We start from the raw sequence: 24755 nt of genomic DNA, 5'->3' as shown, positions 1-24755 counted from the left end.
ATATTTCATAAATATGTGTAATAATGACTCCTGCTGTGGTGATTGCTAAAGAAACCAAAGTAGTTTTTTTTTGCTGTAAAACAAGAAGATCAAACTTTATTGTCAAGGATTATTGGAAAAAAGGAGTAGCTGGTTGTCTAGAGTCAATGGCATTCATTTTCAAACCAACTGCATGCAGTTTACCAGTATGGTTTGGTTCATAGTTTGATGATCAAGCCCACTACCTCTGCAGGCTACAACATAATGGCTCAACAGTTTGTCCAAAGAAATTTAATTCTGCAATACACAAGAATGGTTAAAATGCCGAGATGTATAAAAACAGAAACATACTGTGCCTCAAAATACAGACGACAGACAGACAGACCTACATAAGATGTTGCAGTATTTCTTGAGCTTGTGGTGTTATTCGTTTCAGTTGTATACTCATTTCAATCACATAATGCAAGTAATGCTGATAAAACCAGTGTATAAAGTCCACAAAATGTATTTGGCACATTTAGAATGATCCATATGCTCCATCTAACTTCATTTAAGCCGGGAACACACGGTACAAAAGACCAACTGATTTTTACTCTGACATCTTAAAGTTTGGGGTAAATATGACCTATAGCGGCAGTTAACATGTAAATATTTGACGTTAGGATTCACATCTCTTGTATCAGACTTGTCATAGTTGTTGGATTTCATATGACTGAAGTCTGCATGGATAAATATGTTTTTTCTGTCAAAACTGTCTTATTCAGATATCTGTTGCATGAAAAAGCGTATGTATGTATTCTTTCTGCAGTCATTAAATGTGTCATGTCAAGTCTTCTCACAGCATCAGTACAGTTTTTTTCCCCAAAGTCTTTTCGTGTGTTCCCGGCTGTTGGCAGATTTTGCACTTTTTAACACCTGACGGGTGATTTTTAAAACCTGCAAAACACAGAAAATGCAGTGTAAACTAATCCACGTCATGCAGCCATTACGACATGCATGTTTTTAAAATCTTTGTAAACTTGTGGCAGAATCAGTCCATCTTTCCAAGTCCACATCCATCATCCCAAGTGACAATTGTAAACAAACAGCGTCATCGAACATACAGTGTAACAGAAATAATCGTGTGCAACAAGGTAAACAGTACATAAAATTTTCCAGACTTTATTATTAGGAGGTGATCTGATGTTTGTTTGGTCCCCACTCCTGTGCTCTTGTGCCTGGTAATCCGACCCAAGGTAATGCATAAAGATGGCAATACAAGTCCTAAGAGAGTCTTTCCAGAAGAAGGAAAGTAGGGGGGGGAAAGGGGAAACTCTGGGCTCAGTCATCTTCCTCCTCATCGTCCTCTATGGGATCTAGGAGGACGCTGTGCTTCAAGCAGTTCTGGAGGTAGTTGGCCACTGTCCGCTGGAAGTGCTGGACGCTGCGCGGCTCTCTCAGGACGTGGCCCTCGTCTGGGTAGAGCTGCAGCGAGTAGTTGGCCTCCACTTTCACCAGTCGGCTCAGGAGCTCAGCGCTGTGCTGGAAGTGTACCCTCGCTTTGGCCGGAAAAAACAAAACAAAACACACATAATATATAGGTGTACTGCAAAAACTCAAATATCTTACCAAGAATATTTGTCTTATTTCTAGTCAAAATGTCATTTCTAGTCAAAACAAATCTCATTATACTTAAAATAAGAAACATCACATTAAAAAGTAGCTTGTTTTTAGACACTTTTTTACTTATTTCAAGCAGATTTTCACTTGAACTAAGTAGAAAAATCTGATAGTGGAGCAAGTTTTTCTTCCTTATTACAAGCACAAAAACCCTGCTTTCACTGGGAGATTTTCTACTTATTTCAAGTAAAAGCAAAAATCTTCGCACATCCATTTCCTTGGCAGGTGCGTCAGAGGAGGACAATTAAGTCCAAATTAAACAAAGAAGAGTTCCCGCACACATAGCCAACTTGCAGAATTTATTGCGACGTTTCGGTACTAGACCTTTTTTCAACTTGTAAAAGGTCTAGTACCGAAAGGTTGCAATAAATTCTGCTTATTTCAAGTGAAAATTAGTGTGAAACATGTGAAATTGATCTAAAAACAAGTTGATTTTTGGTGATGAGTTTTATTTTAAGTGGAGAGAGATTAGTTTTGACTAGAAATGAGACATTTTGACAAGAAATAGACAAATATTCTTGGAAAGATTTTGAGTTCTTGCAGTGTATAAGAACGATAAACCCACAAATGAACTCATATATAGAGCAGAAAGCTTAGACAGAAATCTCACCATCAGCAGTTCCATGTAGAATAAGGAAATTCTCATCTTTCAGCTTGTTAACCTCCTCCAGCAACGAAGCGGTCTGAAAAGATACAGCTCAACAATATGAGCTCTTTATCGGCTACACCTGTCTCACTAAAGTGGATGTAGTCAAACACAACAGCCCTGCAATAAATCCCACCTTCATAAAAGTTTTAACGCTCTGTTTTTTAATTGAAATTGTCTAAGAGAGGCGTTCACTGAGCTTTATGGTCGTCATTGGAGGCTGCGGACTGTGCAGTCGAATTGTACTGCATTATCCTGAGTTAGCCTGCACTCGCTGATTTAAATGGGATGGACAAACAATTATACTGTAAGCAGCTCTAAGTACAACACAAAACAACTCAACTGCACCACAAATTAAAACAAGCTGAAATAGAAAAAGTGGAAACGACGCCTCTCTAACAACAACAAATACTGCACTTAATAATCACCATGGTGGAAACAGGATTTATTAGAGGACTCCTGCATTACACTGCATTAGTTCTGGGTAATAAACTTACAACTGAGGCCAAATCCACAAGCATTATTATTTCCTCACGAAAAGAAAAACCCAATTTACACCTGAACCTGAACAGATGCAGACAGTCAGAGCGTTAGAGCCTCACCGAGTAGGCGTGCTCCTCCTTCGCTGGGAGGCCTAGATACCTCTCGGAGAATGCGGCACCTGAAAAAAAAAACAGTGGAACAACTCGTATACCAACTAAGACACGGACTGCTTCTCTGATTCATGGCAATTAACCATGGCCTCGATGCATGAATAGTTGATGATGTGACTGCAACTCACTATAAAGCCTGAAGTCAGTAATTGGGGCCACGGCGGCTGTGCACTGAAAGAGGTTATCTGTTGCCGCTAACATCTTGAGGGTTAAGTAACCGCCGAATGCCTGCAGGTGGGGAACATGAGAAACAGCATAAACAAAACAAAACAAAAGAAAGAAAGAAGAAAACATGTGATCTCTGTCATGGCTCCAGTAGAAAGAAAGAGGAGGTGTTTGTAAATTTATAAAATATGCAGTAACCTTTCCATACAGGGCCATCCGGCGGTCGTCGATGTACGGCAGCTGCATCAGCAACCTGGGGAAACATCGTAAAAAATCCTGTTTAAAGGGCATTTCCAGTCGTAATCAATGTTTACCTCAGATATCAGTTCATTTCATAGCATCCATCCTCCCAACTGCAGCGTGTGGACGTTTGTTCAAGAATCTATCGTTTTTTCAATGTTCATTAATGGGCTGTGGTCGCAAGCAACGTCCTTTTGACCATTGTTTAAATTACAATTAATTTAAAGCAAAATTCAGACTTAAAGGAATAGTTCACCCAAAAATTAAAGTCATTCCGTCATTAGTGACTCACCCTCATGCTGATGAATACTCTGGAGTAGTTTTTTATTCCTCAAAGTGCATCTGGAGACCCGGGAGGCCGGTTCGTAGTCCAACCAAAACTTTATATGAGAGTCAATAGGGACCGACACAAAAATGTCCATAAAATTACACAAAAAACATTTAATATTCCTCCACACTGCTCGTCCACTGCAATGCAAGTGTCCTGAAGGGATATAGTCCAGACTTTACCCGAAACAACGTCATTTAGGCAAGTCTGGTCACATCCGCGTGCATAATTCAATACAGGACTGTTTAGGCTGTAAAAATGTCCTCTATGACGTTGTTTCAGGTAAACTCTGGGCTATATCCCTTCAGGACACATCGATTGCAGCGGATGAGCAGTGTCGAGGAATATTACAAGGTTTTTGTGTAGTTTTATGGACGTTTTTGTGTCTGGCCCTATTACTCTCATATAAAGTTTTCATTGGACTACGAACTGGCCTCCCGGGGCTCCAGATGCACTTTGAGGAGTATTCATCAGCATGGGGGAATTTCATTTTTTTGTGAACTATTCCTTTAAGTCTGAATTTTGCTTTAATTTAATTGTAAAGCGAATTTTTAAATTTAAATGATGGTCAAAAGGACGATACTTGCGACCACAGCCGATTTATGAACACTGAAAAAACGATAGATTCTTGAACAAACGTCCACACGCTGCAGTTGGGAGGATGGATGGTATGAAATGATTATATATGACGGCACTGACTCGACAACTCCCAGGTAATCTTTGACTCGGAGCGAGCCGAGCTTGCGTGGATCCGCGGCGGTGGTCTTCTGGCCGCGGCCGACCCCGCTCCGGCCGTCCACCCAGGCCAAGGCCACGCTCTGGGTGCTGGACAGGACCTGAGGCCAGTCCAGGGAGAACTCCTCCGTCACCGACTGGCGGCCGGGAACGCCGTCCCTGAGCAGTGGACAGTAACAGAGTAAATTTACTTGAGTACTGTACTTAAGTACATATCCAGAGAATTTGTACTTTACTTGAGTTATTTCTTTGGTACTTATTACTCTTACTTGAATACATTTCCAAGACATTTTTACTTTTACTCAAGTTTATTTCTAGGAAGGCTGAAAAGTACTCGTTACTTTCAGGTCAGCTCTTTTTTTTTCTTTTTTCTTTTTTTTTCTAAAATCCTATTGGACACAAGCTGTGTTTGTCAAATAAGGAAACCCTAACCTCTAAAAGCAGCACATCAGTGCAGCTGGTTTCAAAGAGTTAATTCTCAGAAACAAGAGTTAAAAGGTCCTTAAATTCATTTAGAAAAAATTATAGTAATTAATTGATGTGGAAAAATAAGAAATTTACTCTTACTCTTACTTTTACTTAAAGTAAATTTAAAAGCATGTTCTTTTGGATACTTAAGTACCTTTAAAAGCAAGTACTTTTTTACTCTTACTCGGGTAACATGCCGACTGAGCTACTTTTATGGGCAGAAATATGTGCCACCAGAAACTGAATTTGAATCATTTATATTTGAATTTGAATTGCTAAACTTGAATAATTGAATTGAAAAATTGAATTTGAATCACATAATTTGAAATTGTATTGTTTAATTTGAATCATTGTATTGAAAAACTGTATCTGAATAATATAATTTGAAATTGAAATCCAATAAAATTTGATCCTCACTGAAAACCCAACTCTCTCACAATTCAAATTCGGTTCTCAAAATTCAGTTTCAATTTACTGTGACAGACATCCGGGTACTTGAAGGAGAGTTTTTCAATGCAATGATTCAAATTAAACAATACAATTTCAAATTATGTGATTCAAATTCAATTGTTCAATTCAATTATTCAAGTTTAGCAATTCAAATTCAAATATAAATGATTCAAATTCAGTTTCTGGTGGCACATATTTCTGCCTATATACTTTTACTTGTAACGGAGTACATTTTGACCCGTAGTTTGTACTCTTACTCAAGTACTGGGGTCGAGTACTCAGTCCATCTCTGTCCCTGAGCAACGAGACCAACAGGATCGGCTTGTGTCGCGAGGTCACAGTGTTAAGGGTCGCAGCAGCAGCAGCAGCAGCAGCACGTTGCAACAGAGCAGAACAGGTGACATTACGTCGTCTCGGTGTCACTTACACAATGATGAGCAGAGGGTGCAGGTTGGCCTCGTAACCCTGAGGTAGAGAGAGTTTCAGGTGCAGGTCTGAGGAAAAGCAAACAGGGTTTGGACAAGTAGAAGAGACCATGAGTCACTGCAGCAGCTACAGAAACAAACCTGCTCCTTAAAACATTCACAGCCACCTGAGGGGAACGCATGACTCACAACCGGAGCACCAAATACAATAAGTGATTGCTTTAATTAGTACGACTTAACTATATTTTTGTCTCTTGCTGATTACAGTCTGGCTGCTTGAGGAAAGGACTGCGTGAACGCTTTGTGGCCAATAACATGAATTAACTATCACCATTTAACTTAGCTGCTGAATAAAGTTAGAAGCAAACCAACTTTTTTATTTACAGTGGCATGCAGATGGAAGATGAAATAATCTCCAAAAGGCTTAAAGTTAAACATGAAATACTCTTTTTGCAATATTTTAAGCAATACAAGCTGTAGATTAATAATTTAAACCAGTATCTGTGCATTTACCTTTATTCTGGTGCGTATTTGTCTGTGGTTCCGACATAATCTTTTTTTGGAAAGTGGCAGTATTTAGGAATCATGACGATTAATTAATTGTAGCGTTTAATACCGCGGTTAATTGTGAAAACAAGTTATCGTGACATCCCTAATGGGAAACCCAGGAGACTTGAGCTGTCAGGTAACTTTGACCAAGATATCGGACAAGATATTTACTATTTACACACTGTGATAGTTTCCAAAGGGGGGGGGGGGGGCAAACCTTTGCTTTAGGCCCTTTTCCTTTTCTGTCATTTTGAAAATGTAAAAGATGAAAATAAATAATACATTGACTACTCACAAAAAGTTAGGGATGTTTGGCTTTTGGATTAAATTTCAGATTGCACCTAAAATGCACTATAACCTTTACAGGTGAACTTAATTTAACCTTCTCTAAACTTTTGAATGCACATGTCCAATTGTTCAATGTTTCAGTCCTTATTGAATAACATGCTGTTCTCTAACAAGGTGATTAACTACAAACATCACAAGCACCGTCTGATTTAGTGGTTCAGTTGGTTCAGTTTGTAGACAGTCCTCTTCTCTCTCCCTCTCCTCTCCACCATGTTCACATGTTCACATCATGAGACGTTGAGATGTTTGTTGTGCTATGGCCACCACTGTTGTTAGCTTTTGTTTGAGATAAAGAAATGACCATTGCATCCTTCTACCTAAAAGGCTTTCATGATAGAATATCACTGTAGCATGAACTTTTTATAGGGAGATTCTTGTCAAATATACCTTTAACTTTTTGTGAGTAGTGTATATACAGTATATTGTTTAAAATGTAAAGGGAACTTGTCATCTGTAACTGTATGCCCTTTTGAGATTATTTCATCTTCCACTTGCTGAACTGTTCACATTAACAGACATTTTTTTGACCATAAGGTGCCCAAACTACTGCAGCATGATGCCACTGTACTGTTTATAGATAAAAGCAGCTACAGTTTCTCTGTGGTACCGTGGTTGTCTGCAGGAAGAGTCCTGAACAGAGTCTCAGGAAGCCTCTTGTCCTCCAGAGCTCGAGACAAAGGGCTGTTATCCTCCAAGACCACGTATCCTACAGGAGATCAAAACAACACTGTGTTACCTTCTTCTTCTTCCTCACACACACACAGCAGCCCATTAGGTTGTGGATCAAAACCTCATCATCCCCATGTTGTGAACTAACTAAACCCTGACACAGAGCTGCAGACAGAGGGCAGTGTGCACAAGCAGGAGATGAATGAATCCACATTCAGGGCTACATGAGCAAATCGCCCCCCGCTGGCTGTCATAGCACACTGCAAACAGAAGTGTGTGTGCAATGCATGTTTGCATAATGTGTGTGTGTAGATTATTAGTCAGACAGGAAGATGTAACACTCACTGGAGGGGTCCTTTGTACTGTGAACCGTCACTTTAGGGATTCCAGGTCCTGGGGGGATTTTTTTAAACAAAAGACAACGTTATAAAACCAACTTGTCTGAGCAGAAGAAAAGCGTGATGCTTTTCTTATTCATCATCATTGCAAGTGTCTTTGTATTCTCTGTGAGTGTGTGAGTGCATCTTATTTATTCACCTAAGCAGTAGAGAGTGAAGTGGGTTTGATTAGGGCTGAATTCAGATTTAAAGAAGCTGCATCCGTCTAAGAGGCTGCAGGAGATGCAGCGGCGTTGAAACACTCCATCCAGGTCGACACTGGGGATAATAAAATAAAACAAAAAAGCGTTACTGACCACACACTGAGGACTATAGGATAGATCTAAATCAGATGGGACTGCTGCAGGAGAGGGTCAATTGATTGCTAAGATATCAAGGCGTCTAGAGACAAACCGATCAGGGAGACGACTTCTCAGAAAACAAACGTGGTTCGATAAGGTGAGACATAAAAAAGCCGATGTGCAGATTGCTCTGTTAGGGAGTGTTGTCGGCTAAAGTCTCTAAATGTGCTCCACTTGCTCCACCGCTTACACATTTCATACAGGATTAACCACAGGTCTTAAAAACAAGCCTTCTGGGGCGGTGTTTAGCTCAGTTGGTAGAGCACCCGCCCCATGTGTAGAGGCTATAGTCCTCGCTTCAGGCGGCCCCGGTTCGAGTCCCGCGTCGGACGGCCCTATCCTGCATGTCATTCCCCCCCCTCTCTGCCTCCCATTTCCTGTCACACTCTGAACTGTCCTATCTAATAAAGGCATGAAAAGCCAAAAAATATACTTTAAAAAAAAAAAAACAAGCCTTCGTCTTCCACTTCCACCACCACCACGCCGTAACACTGAGCTGTCTCTCCTGCTGAGACCCAGAGCTACAGTACGTCGTCAGGTGATAAACTGGAAGCGAAGCAGCTGAGAAAGAGCAGGTGAGATTATCACAGGTGGGACGATAAGTCTCAGCGACTCCAGACGGCTCTCCGCCACTGAGTGGGGTTTTATGGGTCGGTTTAACTGCTGGCCTGGAGCGTATATACAGCACACAACAATAAAGGTTTCTTCAGAATCAGAGTGCAGTCGCTCCTCTGATTTGTTTTTGTTTTTGAGGGTGTATGAGCAGTGTAGCTCTGTTATATCAAATATTAGTCCAACACAATGGTTGTGGTTCACATTATTGTATTTGTAGTGAAATATGTCCTCTGTAACCCTTGGGAAATATAAACACAGGGGTCATCATCATGTCTTAGAGGGATATTTTACCCAAAATCGCTATTTGGATTGGATAGAGTTCACTTTTGAATCGTCCAAAACACACACTATGAAACATCCAGATACCTCCATACTGCTGGTCTGTACTGACCCAAGTGTCCTGAAGCCGCCACATGAAAAAGTAGTTCGGAAGAAATGTATTTGATCTCTGTTTTTATCCTTGTTGTAGCAGTAGCGCCCAGTGGCTGGTGATGTTTGTGCACATGCGCAAGATTTGCTGCGAGATGTTCGTCGTTGTAAACCATTGGATTTATGATGTAAACACGGAAGAACATCTCGTGCAGCCACTGGGAGCTACTGCTACAACAAGGACACTTGGGTCAGTACAGACCAGCAGTATGGAGGTATCTGGATGTTTCATAGTGTGTGTTTTGGACGATTCAAAAGTGAACTCTATCCACCGCCGGACCCCCCCTGGAACTCCTAAAGCGTTTTGATGACTGTGACGTTGAGCAGAAAATTGGTGAATTATTGATTTTGGGTGAAGTATCCCTTTAATTCTCTCTCCAAATGAATTTGCTAGTTTTTCATGGTCCCCAGATGTTGCATCCTTTTGACTTACTAAACACTTTTACTTTTAACTATTTTTGCTCGTTATAGTATTTTAATATATGGTATACTGTATATAGTTTTTTATTCTGATGAGTTAATTGCAATGAAATTTCATTCAGTTACACTTGTATTCTGAAAGACAATAAAATCTGTGTAAGTCTAGTATTGTTGTATGATTCTATGTGTCTCATGGGTTTGTTTTGTGGTGTTTTTTATGTTTTGTGGCAATTTTCTGTCACTTTTTGAATCCTGATAATGAAAACCAGTGGTATTCATGTTGAATTTGTTGCTCCTCTGGCTTTTTAATTTGGCTGATACATTTTTTACATTTACGACCGAATATACCAATAAAACCCCAATACCATTCCCATGAGCCTCGGCGGCGCTGTGCTTTGTGTTTATTGCTAATTAGCTAATTGGACCACCAGCTCCTGCTGATCTCAGATGGTGAACATGAATAAAGATGAAACCTGATGAACACAGACACGTTTGCTTTGTAAGAATCTCACATTTATTTTTTAAGTTATAAAATCTGAGTCAGGAAGTGAGACTGTTTAAAGATGTAATACACTAACGCTTATACTCACAGACTTGATACATTTCTCTACAGAGTCTGTTTTCACCTGAGGTTAGGTTGTTTTCACACACTCACCTGTAAAGGTGTCTGCTTTGTCGGGATTCCTCCGTGCTCAGGAAATAGCTGATGGGGAAAAAAGAAAAAAATAAGGGAAGAAGGGAAGCACAGACGCAGCAAAGTTATTCAACACTGACAAAGCACTACTGCACTTCACCTTTGGGCATCATAGTTTCATCCTAATTATCTCAACATCAATAATTCACGAGGAGAACCGATCTACACATATTTACACAGTTCTGGGCGTTTATAAAAATCGGCTTTTATAGTTTATAGCACAGTGGGTGAACATCACAGTGTCACGAGGTTCAGTATCCGCCTCTATACAGTCAGAGTCACTCGGAGCTGATTGAAGCTTTAGGGACTGAAAACAATCGTCTTCTAGATCTACATTGACTTTTTCCTTGATTGCCTGTGACGCTCACACACCTCAGTCGATGTGTTCGTCAGGGGCTTTTTCTTCGCCCCGGCAGGATGAAGAGAGATTTAAACAATAATCTGCTCTGGTCAAGTGTAAGTAGGTCCCTTTTGTTCTTTTCAATGGCAATTCACACTGCCATAAGCAAAAGTCAGAGTCAAAGCCTTTTTTCCTCTGGCTACGATCAATGCTGCATGTTAAAATGGGATTTTTTTTAACAAGCTTTTCTTATATGAACCATTCATGTACCACAGTTTGAATTCTTTTCTCTGCAGCTGTCGACATCACTTTAATGATCACGGTAATGATGGGCATTATTCTGCTCAACCTCCCCGGTCACTTGTATATTCATAGAAAGGAGCGACAGGCGGTTAAATGCACTGAGGGGGTGATTGAACTCCACACACACACACACACACTGTGACTCTCTCTCTCACGTACATTTTTCCAGCCTTCTCGTCTAAGGCGCAGAGCGAGGTGACGTCCCAGCTCCCCGATGTCAGGAAGCGAGGGGGGACGGACGGGATGGCGGGCTGCGTTAACACAGAGAGAGATGTAGAGAGCAGAGTAAAAATAGGAGCAGCAGCAGATACAGTACAGTGTCAGAGGAAGAGGGAAAGATGAAGATAGCTTCATAAAGTTGAATCAAATCATTGAGCTGGGAGAAAAGTTCAGAAAAAAAAACTTTTTAATGATTTGTCTTATAAGTGTTTGGAAACTTTGGATTTAATCTTGAACCTCTTATGGAGCCCAGAAGTGTGCGACTTTTAAGCATCCAGCAAACTACAATAAGACAAAAACTCTTTTATGCCAAATTTACTTGATTCTTTCATGAGAAAAAAACAAAAAAAAGAAGCACAATAAATATTTTAATTACCCCACATGGGATGAATTAATTGTTAAACCGAGATGAACTGAAATGGGAAAGGGCAAAGGACCGATAAAATATTAAACAGCTAAAATGACTCCTCAGATAAAGATGCTGTTTAGGTAATTGTATAATTAGGGAGAAAATGAAATAACTCAAATTGCGTCGCTAATGACAGAGGAGGAGTGGAGGAGGCTTAGGCTGAGATCTGTAATCACACACTGTTTTATTTCACCATCACCTGAAACGTTAACGACCTGTTCAGCCAGAAATTATCAGAGGGTGACAAAGAGTAGTAAAACATAAAAAAAAATACGGACCTGGACTGAGAGGCCGGCGATGTGGTGAAACTCTCCGCGAGCTCCCTGCTTGGCCGGCAGGATCGTATAAAACACAGATCCATCTGCTGTGAACAGCGGCACATCCTGTTAAATGAAAAAAAAAAAAGAAGAAGTTAGAGGAAAAGGTGTTCACTGCAAAAACTCAAAATCTTTCAGAGAATATTTGTCTTATTTCTTGTCAAAATGTCTCATTTCTAGTCAAAACTAATCTCTTTCCACTTAAAATAAGACTCATCATCTAAAAATGAACTCGTTTTCAGATAATTTTCACTTGTTTCAAACAAATTTTCAATTGAAATAAGTTGAAAAAATCTGCCAGTGAAAGCACGTTTTTTGTGCTTGTAATAAGGAAGAAAAATTTGCTCCACTATCAGATTTTTCTACTTATTTCAAGTGAAAATATGCTTGAAAGAAGTAAAAAGTGTCTAAAAACAAGCTACTTTTAATGTGATGAGTCTTATTTTAAGTAGAATTAGATTTGTTTTGACTAGAAATGACATTTTGACTAGAAATAAGAGTTTTTGCAGTGTTGGTGAGAAACAGGTGTAAACATGAGCAGCACTCACCTGTCGTTGGTTTTGCATTATGTCCATCGCCATTTTGTGTTTCTATGGATTTAAAATGGCACAATGTACACGAGAGAGAGACGCATTAGTCACGATATTTAAAATGCACTTACAACAAGATGTAAGCTGATTTAAATAGCATTGTATAAACAAGGCTGATTATGTTTATTATTTATGAAGTATTACATTAATAAATAATTGGCAATGTGTGAACTGAAATCTACGAGGATTTACAGGAGGCGAACAAGCAATAAAATCCTGCAGCAGCACATCAATGAAAATTCCCCTCATGCAGCAAATGACCTTAAATATTAATCCAGCCGGTAGAGATTTGAGAGCTTAAGCAAATCAATCCTAACTCCCAACACTGTGCAAAAAAACAGAAGCACAAAAAAAAAAAAAAAAATCTATTAAAGCTGTATGTTGCAATCGAGGGGCGTTTGGATTACTAATGTGGAACGGCGAGTGATGATGACTGCTCACCTCTGAACAGGCGCCTGTGGTGGCCTCGCACACGCAGAGCACCGATTGGTTCTGGGCACGGTTCAGCCAGCGGACCGCGAGCCGCGTGCTGCTGATCCAGGTCACCATGGAGATGTAGCTGTCTCTGAGGAGGGAGGACGCAGTGCAGAAAATGATACATGACGAGGAGGCACAAAGATTGGAAAGTAAGATACAAAGAGATGGAGATGGATGGAAAAAAAGAAAAGAAAAACGATGCAGCGAAGGGGGAAAAAAGGGAATTTACACACATGTAATAATTCCTGACAGGTGGAGTCGAACGTCTTAAAGGTTAACTCCGCGTTTACATTCATAGAGATGTATAGTACCTGGATCTGAGGGAGTCTGGAGGCATCATCTCCAGAGTGTGAGCTGGACCGTAAAGGTTCACCACGAACAGGCTGACGGATGGGATGCTGGCGCCCGCCTTGGAGCACAAGGAAATGAAATATCAGATAAACTCATTAAAAATCTGCATGCAGTTTCCTCAGACAAATCTTTTAATCCACACAAGCAGCAAAGGCAACGGTGCTGGTCTGGTCCACCACCAGTTTAGTCTGGAAATACCTCCACATCTACTGGATGGATTGTAATGAAACAGACACTGATGGTCCTCTGACTTTACAGGTCAAAATGTCACCAATACAGTGAATTATCCAACATTTATGTGGTGAAGATATTCACAGTTAAGTACAATAAGGACGGTGTATCTTTAAAGCTGTACAGAAAAGAAAATTGAATTTGAGCCCACTCTAAAATTAGTGTAATAACTCATCTATCAGACGATGTAGGCCAAACTTTGTGCAAAATTCTATTTTTGATTAAATCCGGGATGAAAGTGTGGTATTTTTTTCCCCGCATTGGATAATGCAGGCGCACGGATTATACGTCACCCTGCTCACAATTCATCAGCCACTGATATTGGATCCGTCATCCATCAATTAAATGTCTGAGACACACACACACACACCGAGCTCGGTCTTGCCCCAAACTTTGAATATCCCGCCCGCTTGATAACAATCAATCAAATTCGTTTTTCTTACTCGGGTAAACTCGTGCGGCAACTCGTGACAACTTGGTGCGACAAACAGGACAAACGGCCATTTCTGAACACCTTTAAAGGAGCTATTTGTACGTTTTCTTTGCTGCTGAATCATGTGGTTTCTTGCAGGAACTGAAGCTAACTTCTTAGCATGCTAACTTAAGTGAAAGAAATTAGGAATAAAACGAGTTAAAGTTGCTGTAGCTCTCTGACAGATAGTAGGGTATAAAAATAAAAAGTTTAATGCTAAACTCATGAGCTGAAAGTAGGCTAGATGTTAGCTATGTAGCAGTAAACAGCCAGTAGTACCTTAAAACTTTGGTGATCTCTCGATTTTAATTCCCATTAAAGGTGTACAGAAAAGAGAATTGAATTTGAGCCCACTCTGGATCATAAAATTAATGTAATAACTCATCTTTCAGACGATGTAGGTCAAACTTTGTGCAAAATTCTATTTTTGAGTAAATCCGGGATGAAAGTGTGTATTTTTTTTCTCGCATTGGATAATGCAGGCGCACGGATTATACGTCAGCCTGTACACGATTCACCAGCCACTGATATTGGATCCGTAATCCGTCATTTAAACGTCTGAGACACGCATACACACACGCCCCAAGCTTTGAATATCCCGCCCGCTCGATAACGACCAATCAAATTCGTTTTCCTTACTCGGGTAAACTCGTGTTGCAGCTCGTGACAACTCGGCGCGACAAACAGGACAATCGGCCATTTCTGTACACTTTTAAGTTCACAGTTGTGTGTTTTTTTTTTAGTAAAATCTCTTTGTTGAGCCCCAAAATGTTGATGTGTCCAATTTATTATTCAACTAGGAAGTAACTGAGATGTAAGAACTCCAACTGGGAAATCCTAACTCGGAGGAGAAAAAACATCATTGCCCGAAAGAAGTTTGGTAATTTGTGCTTATTTTAGAAATAGAGGAAGATGCATGAAAAAACATTGACAAATAACTTTTGGTAGGCTACAACAATTAATTTTTCACCACTCGGCTCCAACAGTATTTCGTTGTAAACACACAATTACAAAAAAAGTATTTCACAACTCAGAGCTTGTTTTTACTTTAGCTGCAAGTTGTCTTGAATGCAACATATGACCAAATGTTTTTAGCGCTAATTAGCCAATGTTAGCACGCTAACATCCTGATGGTGCGTTCCAGTTGATATACATTTCTGAGCTCTGAGTTGTAGGCTACATTTTAATCTTGAATCTTTATTTCCCCCATACTTGTTTCACATTAAAGTCGGCCATGTCCATAGTAGAATTTAAATCTTATCCCTGGACATTTTCCTACACTGTTTGTATGTGTAAAAATCCATCTAGAGTAGAAATAGTATTGCTAACAATGGCTAACAGCTCGTTACATGTTTTCGTTGTAAGTTTTTACATAATTTAATTGCATTTACATTATAAAAGTACAGTATAAAAATAATAATATTTTTGTTTTGCTATATTAATTGTCCATTTTTCTGACTGCCGTGTTTGATTTCTGAGTTGATGTCATTCTTCCAACACAACTCATCAGATGGTGTTAAACATTGTCCAACGTTAGACCTCAGTATTGTCAGCTGTGAGCATGTGTGCACGCTGATATGAGTATTCAGGTCAGATCAACTCTGTGCAGCTTCATCACAGGGCCTGTATTGTGCTTTAAGACTCTTGTTTTAACAGGATTTCACCTTGGGGTAAGGGAAGACCACGTTGGAGGGGTAGAGGCCGCCTAAGAAGTGAGGTATCTCCATCACAGGTGTGGCCGAGTTGTTGATGCTGAGGTAGGCCAGCCGGGCGCCGTCCATCGACCACCAGTGGGCGTCGTACGTCAAGAGCACCTCCTCTGTTTTTAAAAAAAGTGACAGTGACAGTTTTCTTTTTGAAAATGTCAAAACCATACAAGGACGATTTGTGCTTTTCATGATCACAGCTTGCCAACTTGAATTTTTTGTGAAGTTGGAAGACGTCCTACCCTCGTACGTCCAGTCCGACAGCCCATTCACCACGCTCTGATCCGGTTCGGTGGTTGTGAGACGCAAGGGTTTGACGGTCACGCTCGGCTTGTAGTAGATATCTCCGTCAAACACATAGGCCTGGCAGGGAGAAAGCAAAGACAGACAAGACAGCGCCAGTTCATTATCACAGACGGTTTGGTTTGCAGGCTTCAACGCTGGCTGCCTGAACTGAGCGTCGGACGCCGTCCAAGACTGGGAATGAATCACTGGCCGGCGCGCAGGCAGGCAGGCAGCTGAGAGCTAATACATCTTTACTTGCCAGTTGATATGCTGCAGATGAGCATTGACATGGCACCAAGAACCAATTACATTACAGAGAAGGTAGATGAATTATACTTGCGTGCGTGTTAAGCAACCCTATTATATCAGCACAGACAGACAGTGCAATAACCTGCGAGCTGCAGCTCTTTTTTTTTTTAATAACGACAAAGACATGGTACCACTGATGTTATCATTATGAAAAAGATGTCATTCATACACACACAGCTTGGTGGTGGTGACGGTGGAGAAAATCTTATCATGTTGACAGACGTAGGTGCTGCAGATTATAACACATTGATCAGGATTGAATGAATAAGTGCGAGGCTCACCAGCTGGTTCCCCTGAGGCCCCCAGGAAGCGTATTGAAGCACCGTCTGCGTCTTCTCCCTCTGTGGAGGGTTAAGCTCTTGCAGATCCCTGGGAACACACACAAAAAAAAACTCAAACATATAAGCTCCTCCATTATGGACGGCCGCCCCGGTTAAAGCCCTCTGAGGTCCATCCATGCCCCGGCCTTGAGAGAGATACTATATACTGCGTACTGTGAGGACACTGGAGCAAGATGCAGCGAAGGAAGAACAAAACAGAGAATGGGGGGTTGCTTCATGCAAAGAGTGCAATATTACTTTATATCCATATACTGTATCTAGTTGTGTTTCTTTTTTTGTGCAAACATTTCCCTCCAAGGCATATAGGCTATTATTCAGGCAAGGGACGATGCTGCACGTCTTCCTGAAATCCGTCCCACTCATCAGAAGTACCAGGGACCAGTTTGTTTTCCCTCGACTGATACTGATACGATGCAATATAGATATGAATCTCAGGCAGTGACGTCTGAAGTTACAGTACAAACCTCACGCTGGGACACGAAACCTGGAAGAGACACTGACGAATGAATGCATGTCTGACAGAAATATGAGGTTCTGATTCAATGAGACACGTGTTTTGGGTTTTTTTTAAACTTTTTTAAGGGAGGGCACGGGGGGGGCGAGTTATTAAATCCCGCAGGTCGGCTTGCATCGGTAACGCTCATGCCCAGTGCAGCCCATGCATTAGCATTCACGATTCCACCTACCCATTAGCCACATTGTAGATAGCATAGGAGGCTGTGAAGGACTGAGAGAACACCTGAAAGAGGTATATAGAGGATATCATGCACACAGGAATGCCACACCACATGTATTTCAGTGCTCACACACAGTGCTGCTCATTCACATGTGTAAATAAAGTGAGTGGAGGGAAAAGAAAAAACAGGTTGTGAAGGACGCCGCTGAGGCCGACCTCATGATTAAGCAATAAGCAACGGGAAGCTGCTGCTTAAATCGCTGCAATTTACTGCATCAAGTGGCTTATTGCTTTTAGAAAAGGGCAGCAGCACAACATTAAGCTACTGAATTAGAAAAGCACATTGATCACTGATCTTTAAATTAAAGGTCCCACGTTCTGAATTAATACTGGGAACGTATCGAAACACTGAGTCCAAAGGGAAACACACACAGAAACTTTGTGATGTCACAACGAAGCAGTCCTGCACGCCCAGACATTATCTAAAGTTTAAAAACTCACTTTTATTATTATTTTTTTTATCTTTTGGGCTTTTATACTGTCATTTTTGGTTTTAAATAACACAGGTCACAGGATTTTACTTTTATTTTTCAGAGTATTTTTGGGGTTTTAAGGCCTTTAATGACGAGCGACAGAGAGAGGGGAATGGCACACAGCAAAGGGCCGCCGGGGGAATCAAACCAGTAAACCCAGTGAGCTATACGACGCCCCACAGGATTTTACTTTTATTTTATTTTTCATTGGTTGTGTTCAATTGTTTATCACTGTTTTCTCGTTTGTTTTAAAGTATCTTAAATCATTTTTATTTGTACGAGCACCTTGTAACTATGATAAGGAAGTGACTATATAAATAAAGTTTATTATCCAGGCCTGCAGGATTTGGCTTCTCTGAGTGTTTTGCCTAAAGTCACCAATATTTTTATCTGATTGCTAAGAAAACAGAGAGACAAGCTGAGAAAAGAGATGTAGAGCTACACTTAAAACCACAAATAAATCACTGGTAAATTATAAAATATGGAACCTTTAATTCACATATGGAGCTTAAAATGAGCCCCATATTATATGTACTGTATGTAATTTCCAGTACTATTTGCGTTGATCAATACTCGGCCAATCACAGCCTCGTATAGATTTCTGTGAGTCATTAAACTGCTGTTAGCAATTTGCATCAGTTACATTACATCCCTATTGTGTTCACAAGCGCAGAGCAGAAATCTGGATCATGTGGATGTTTGCTTTGGACTAAAATAAAAAAAAGACGACATCAGACAAAGACATGAAAAAAGAAAAAAAACACAGAAACCAAGACGAGACATTTTTATCAACCATTACAGCGAATATCCTTCCCACTGAAATCTACAGAGTCTGGCAGCCTTTACACCAGCATCAGCCGCTCAATGAATAATTAAATTAACATGCTGAAGAAGACAAAAGGCCCAGAATCAATGGACGTGTGTGCATGTGTATACTGTGTGTGTGTGTTAACCGTAATAGATCGCAGCATTACCTGACAAACTCTTGGTATTATATTGATTTCTACCTTTTTTTGTTGTTGGTGTTGCTGTTGTATCAAACAAAAGGTTGGAGGCAGGCGATTTGCCCAGTGGCCTCTGAAAGCCTCAGCCTGCAGGAAAACCAGTGCCTAAAGAAATTAAATGTCACATCCCCCTATACTGCACACTTAGCAGCGAAATTGGATTTCTCCTCCGTGTTGTTAGTCTGTTGTTAGGAAATGCATGGATGGAGTGAAACAGGGGTAAAGCTGCAGGGGTAAGAGAGGAGGGGGAAATGAATCCTAAGGCGATCTAAGTTAGATTGAAATCTGATTGCGCTGTAAAGTCTCAGCGTGAGGAAGTGAGGAAGAGAGAAAGAGAGAGATGAAAACGTACACTGGGAAAAAAGAGGCCGTGTATAACGACAGAGGAGAAGTGCAGGAACAGGAAGAGGAAGGAAAAAGAGAAGGAGAAACAAAGACAGGATGCAGAGCTGACAGCTCCTCTTCGAGAACAAAGGGGGCAGCGTTGCTTTAAAGCACCGCTGTTCAGTCAGGTGTTTATGATTTTGTAAAGAAACCTTCATCATTTACCAACGTGGAGCCGGTGGCGGAGCTGAATATACGTCAGGGGTGTCAAGCGAGTGGCCCCAAGTGTGAAAATTACATAGATACAAGAAATTGCACATATTTTTAGCAAGAAATCTCAGGTTGTTCCTAATATGTTTTGTAGAAGGACAGTTCATTAACTCTAAACATCTTAAAGAGACTGTTCAACATTTTGGCAATTTGACCCATTGCCATAATCCATATAGTTTTAGCAGTAGGTTCGTTGCCTGTACTGTAATTGTCGGTGCTATTTTTAGAACGGCGGAGCAGAGCCGTGAGCTGCTCAGAGCTACGCTACGGAGGCTCATGGGATTTCTTGGTTTCCCTCATCAAACTCATTAAATACACAATCCAACAACTCCACACTCCACACTATGAGATAATAACAGAATGTTACCAGACAGAGTTGTTTTAGAGGGAAATACAGAGACTGCTTGATGAAAAACTGCCCCTGAAGGCAACGTGCATCTGCAGTTTTGCATGAATTTCCCTCTAAAACAACTCTGTCTGGTAACGTTCTGTTATTATCTCATAGCGTGGTGAATGTGCAGGTCACAACTTGTCCACCAGAGCGTTTTGGAGTTGTTGGATTGTGTATTTGATGAGTTTGATGAGGGAAACCAAGAAATCCCATTAGCCTCCGTAGTGTAGCTCTGAGCAGCTCACGGCTCTGCTCCACCGTTCTAAAAATAGCTTGCACTGACAATTAAAGGTAACGAACCTACTGCTATGACTATAGGGATTATGGCAATGGGCCAATTTGCCAAATGTTGAACTATCCCTTTAATAATGTACTAAAACAAAGGGACAAATTCAATGTTCTTTTTATTAACAGGTTGTCATGCAATTATTTTACTGGTCCGCTGTTTGTGGCCTCTGAACTAAAATGACTTTGACACCGACCCCCCTGGTATACGTCATCGTGTGTTCCCCCTGTGCGTTCCTGTGTGTGTGTCCGTGTGATAAACACAAACATCCGGAGCATCTGTCTCACAGGAGAAGGCAGAGTGAACTCTAATGTGGCTGCCGGTGGCATAGTGTCATAAATCCTACAGATTGCTCCGCACGTCACCGCCCGTTCTTCAACCCCAATGCTGCCAAACCAGGAGGAGGCAGGGGGGTGGGGGCACAAAACACAGATTAAACACATTTAGAAGCTATATTGTGTGTGTGTGTGTGTGTGTGTGTGGGTGGAGGGTTAACGTATAGATATCACAGTACATGAAGATAACAGCTTCTTCTCCTCCTCATGAGCAGCCCCACAATGCGCCGCCTTTGATACCAACACCCATCAGCGTTTGCTGCAGAGTGCAAACACGACCTACCCCCCTCTCCTCCTCCATCCCCTCACACACACACACACACACACACACCCCGCTGGCATTTTTATTTGTCCCTAAACTGCTGCTCTCTTGGCAGACACTGCTCCGTTTGACTCTGCTCATCAATTCCCCCGAAAACCTCCGTCGCCTCTCAACTATCTTGTCATCAGTCTTTGAGAAACACATAAGTCTTCTCTGTCTCTGCTTCTTCTTCACACACACACACACACACACACACACACACACACACACACACACACACAGACACACACAATCACACAATCACAAGCCGGCTTATTTCTAACAGGCTCTCCTGTAGGAAATCTGCTTCCTCTTGTTCCTATGTGACCAAATCCCTGACTCTCTTCTATGTATACCTTCTTATCAAAATCCATTTATTTTCCCCCCACCAGGCACAAAAAAAACCCTTCCCTAAAGCCTCGGGAGCTAATACAAAATCCAGAGAAGAGCTTTTTTAACTTCTGCTCTCTTCTTAAGCATCTTTGTCATTCTTTGATAACCGCTCTGATTAATGTGAACCGGGCAGAGCATCTAAGGCCAAATGGTGCATATCCACAGTTTTTCTTCAGCCCTCCATCACCATGTGGCTCTTTGCTGTTTTGTTCTCTCTCTTTCTCTCTTTCTCTCTGTGCTACACTCAGCAGCAGCAACGTCGTTCCTCCTCCTCCTCCTCCTCCTCTTATACGAACGGCGGCGGCGATGGTGCAAACTGCTTCAGTCAGCAGATAGACAGGAAAAAAGTGAGCGAGAGTGAGGAAGACGAGGCAGGAGGAGGAGGAGATAAGAGAGAAGGAAGGGAGGAGGAGGAGGGACCTAGGAGGAAAGAGAGGGAAGGATGGAGGAATAGCCTCCACATTAAACACACAAATACATGATGTCTGAGTGTGCAAATGATTCCAGGTGGCCTGTGATTTCCTCAAGTGTGTGCACACAAACACACACAGACACACAGAGCGAGCATACAGATGAGAGCAGACAATTCCTGCTGATATCAAAGGAAGTATGCTAATGACACGGCATAAATCAACCAAAGCAAACCCGCAAAAAACTGGGCAAAGATCTGAGGCCGCTCGCTCTCTGAGCTCTGATTGGATGCATGTTAACCGCTTAATAATTCAGTTAGGGACGCACTGTGTTTGTGACGAATGCTGTAACACAGCAACAGGCACACACTCAGACACAAACACACACACACACACATACACAGATACAGATACGCAGATTAGAGCAGAAGCTGAGATCTATGTAAAGAAAAGCCCAAGGCGACGGAGGAGACTGAACGAATGGGAGTGCGATGGAGCAGCAAAAGATCTGCTTTCATATTTTTAATTCCCTCCCTCCTCTCCCCTAATTCTGTTTTCCGATTACTCGCACATTACACAACTTTGCCTTATAGTTTGCCCCTTTGAGGAAAGAGTCAACAATTTATTAGTGGGACGGCGGGTATTTATTTACAGAGGGAGTGGAGGGAGAAGAGGATAGAGGAGGATGAACTCAGATCTGTGTTGTCTGTGCTGCAGCTCTTATCTGGAAGCACCTGCATGCGATTGTGATTCTTGTCAGCTTCTCATTAAAATTCCTCACCGAACTAGCAGGGCGATTTCATTATCGCGGCTCCCAACTTTACCTCTTCATCTCATTGATTCTTCCTCCTCCTGCTCCTCCTTTCCCCCTCTTGCAACCCACTTCACACTGATCACTCACTCCGAGCTTCCACCACCAAAACCGACACCAGCCAGTTTAAATATTCAACTCCCCATATGTTATCCCAGTCATTTGGCGGCCGGTGTTACGGAGCTACAGACTGCTGCAGTAGCAGAAATCAACACAGACACACACACACACACACACACACACACACACACACACACACACACACACACACACACACACACACACATACAGATATTCTCCTTCATGTTTCACTCCTTCTCTCTGTTGCTTCTCTCTTTGGGGCTCTGATTAGGATGCATGTGTAGACGTGTAGTAGGTTTGTGCACAGTCACAGGTTGTCTTTGATAAACCAGTGCATCAGTTTATGGCTCTGGATATTATATTTCCTGAAGGTGGTGGGGGAAAAAAAAGTAAAATGTAAAAAATAAAATCTGAGTCACCTTGGCATTCAAAGGAAACTCACCGGCTGGATGTTGTACGCCAAGAGGACGAACCTCTTGTCGGCTGACACCTGGAATTTAGTCGCGGTCAGATCCTGTACAAGAAGAAAAAGAGGAGGAAGAGGAAGAAGAAAAAACACTGAATCAAAATCTTCCATTTGGTTTCCTGTGGAGAAAACGTGGTGGGATATTAGATATTAGATGCAGCTCTGCAGGGGGGGGGGGTGGAGAGAAGGATAGGCTGTAGTAGTTAACTTTAATGTGGAAAACACTTCAGAGCCAGAGCCGGGTCTGGTCTAATTCTGTGCCAACAGCTGTTGTAGTGTTATGAGGATCCTAAACGGCTTTTTGCACAGAGAGAATCGGGACTTAGAGAATTCAAAAGCGATATATAATTTGCCGAGGTGGAGTGAAGCCTGAGTCCTGTACAGACCAACACACACCTGGAGCAGCACTGTGTATTTCAAAAAGGTAAAAAAAAACAAAAAAACTTCTTTTTTAAAGTCTTTTCAAAAGCTAAAACAAATCAGCCTTTGTTCAAACATCTGCTGTGCAATCAATGAGCCCCCACAGAGTTTCTATATTACACCAGCACTTCTTTTTATGACCAGTAACTTATCAAGTTAAAAATCCTTCTTATTAGACGATTCGGCTCCGGCAATTTCCACTCTGCACAATACTGTTTCGTCATCAGAGTTCACACAGTGATCAGGCTTTTACTACAAAACAGTCGCACTCAACATATGAAGCAATAATATGGCAACTTTTCCGTCTGTCTGTGGTTTGATGTATGCAGCAAACTGACCGATGCATCGATTTTTTGAGTTTTAAATCGTGTTGTAAACAAATTAAGATCCTACATCTGTGAGATTGGCCAGAGAATCAAAAACACGCACCAACAGACTCTCGCACAGTTTTTTCCCCAAAGCACATCCAGACTCTCATCAAATACACACAGTCATTCTGCAACTCCATATCCATCCATGTTATACATATATCACCACTTAAAAGCGCTTTTACAATGTGTGATGTAACTAAGTATGTATGTCAGAATACCACTGTGATGTTGGCCAGTTGCAGTTTCATTGTATTTTAACATAATGCAGTGACAATAAAGGCCTCTTAAAGGGATAGTTCAACATTTAGGCAAATTCGCCTATTGCCATAATCCCCATAGCAGTAGGTTCATTACTGGTGCAAGCTATTTTTAGATTGGCGGGGCAGAGACACGAGCTGCTCACAAATGGGTACTTTCGCCTTTCCCACAAAACTCATCAAATACACAATCCAACAACTCCAAAACACTCTGGTGAAAAAGTTATGACCTTCACATTCGCCACGCTATGAAATAATCATGTATAATTATGTAACATTATGTAACATTACGACACGTGAAGCAAATACTACTGCCGTGTCTAAATGTAGTTCTTGCTGCATTTACCTCTAAAACAACTCTGTCTCTTAATGTTACATGATTATTTCACAGCGTGGTGAATGTGCAGTTGGAGTTGTTGGATTGTGTATTTGATGAGTTTGATGAGGGACAGGGGACTTGTACCGTTCACCTCCATTGTGTTGTTCACTGAGCAGCTCACGTCTCTGCCCCGCCGATCTCAAAACAACATGCACCGATAATTAAAGGTACTGTATTGAACCTACTGCTACGATTATAGGGATTATGGTGAGAGGAGAATTAGTCAAAATGTCGAACTATCGGTTTAAACGTATTTCAATCGCTGTATCGCACCATTGTGACGAGAACAGAGCTGAGCCAAAAGGCAAACTCTCGATCTACTGGTCGGTCTTCGTTCCTATCCTCAGCTATGGTTCATGAGCGAAGGGTCATGACCGAAAGAACGAGATCACGGATACAAGCGGCCAAAATGGGGTTTTCTCAGGAGGTTTCCCTTCCCTTAGAGATAAGGTGAGAAGACTCTGAGTCGACCCACTGCTCCTTTTC

At 41.4% G+C, this 24755-nt stretch overlaps 1 protein-coding gene across 1 annotated transcript in view; it reads right to left on the bottom strand.

Moving 5' to 3' along the window:
- Positions 1-843: 843 nt before the first annotated feature.
- LOC146985027 (inactive dipeptidyl peptidase 10) overlaps positions 844-24755 on the bottom strand; it is a 36653-nt gene continuing 12741 nt past the window's right edge. The window contains exons 5-25 of the mRNA XM_085782770.1: positions 22819-22890; positions 17248-17300; positions 16502-16589; positions 15869-15989; positions 15585-15739; positions 13178-13275; positions 12831-12954; positions 12348-12389; positions 11761-11865; positions 11014-11105; positions 10173-10220; positions 7852-7970; positions 7660-7707; positions 7253-7351; positions 5751-5817; positions 4370-4564; positions 3301-3355; positions 3066-3165; positions 2887-2945; positions 2249-2321; positions 844-1517 (exon numbers count right to left, since the gene is read on the bottom strand). Coding sequence (XP_085638896.1) covers positions 1300-1517; positions 2249-2321; positions 2887-2945; positions 3066-3165; positions 3301-3355; positions 4370-4564; positions 5751-5817; positions 7253-7351; positions 7660-7707; positions 7852-7970; positions 10173-10220; positions 11014-11105; positions 11761-11865; positions 12348-12389; positions 12831-12954; positions 13178-13275; positions 15585-15739; positions 15869-15989; positions 16502-16589; positions 17248-17300; positions 22819-22890 — 2031 coding nt within the window. The 3' untranslated portion in view covers positions 844-1299. The remainder of the gene's footprint in view (positions 1518-2248; positions 2322-2886; positions 2946-3065; positions 3166-3300; positions 3356-4369; positions 4565-5750; positions 5818-7252; positions 7352-7659; positions 7708-7851; positions 7971-10172; positions 10221-11013; positions 11106-11760; positions 11866-12347; positions 12390-12830; positions 12955-13177; positions 13276-15584; positions 15740-15868; positions 15990-16501; positions 16590-17247; positions 17301-22818; positions 22891-24755) is intronic.

Source organism: Trachurus japonicus, chromosome 7 (genome assembly GCF_045865225.1).
Source record: "Trachurus japonicus isolate A0001 chromosome 7, Traja_1.0".
Lineage (NCBI taxonomy): Eukaryota > Metazoa > Chordata > Actinopteri > Carangiformes > Carangidae > Trachurus > Trachurus japonicus.
The sequence above is the reverse complement of the archived record's forward strand: the minus strand, read 5'-3'. Positions and strand labels throughout refer to the sequence as shown.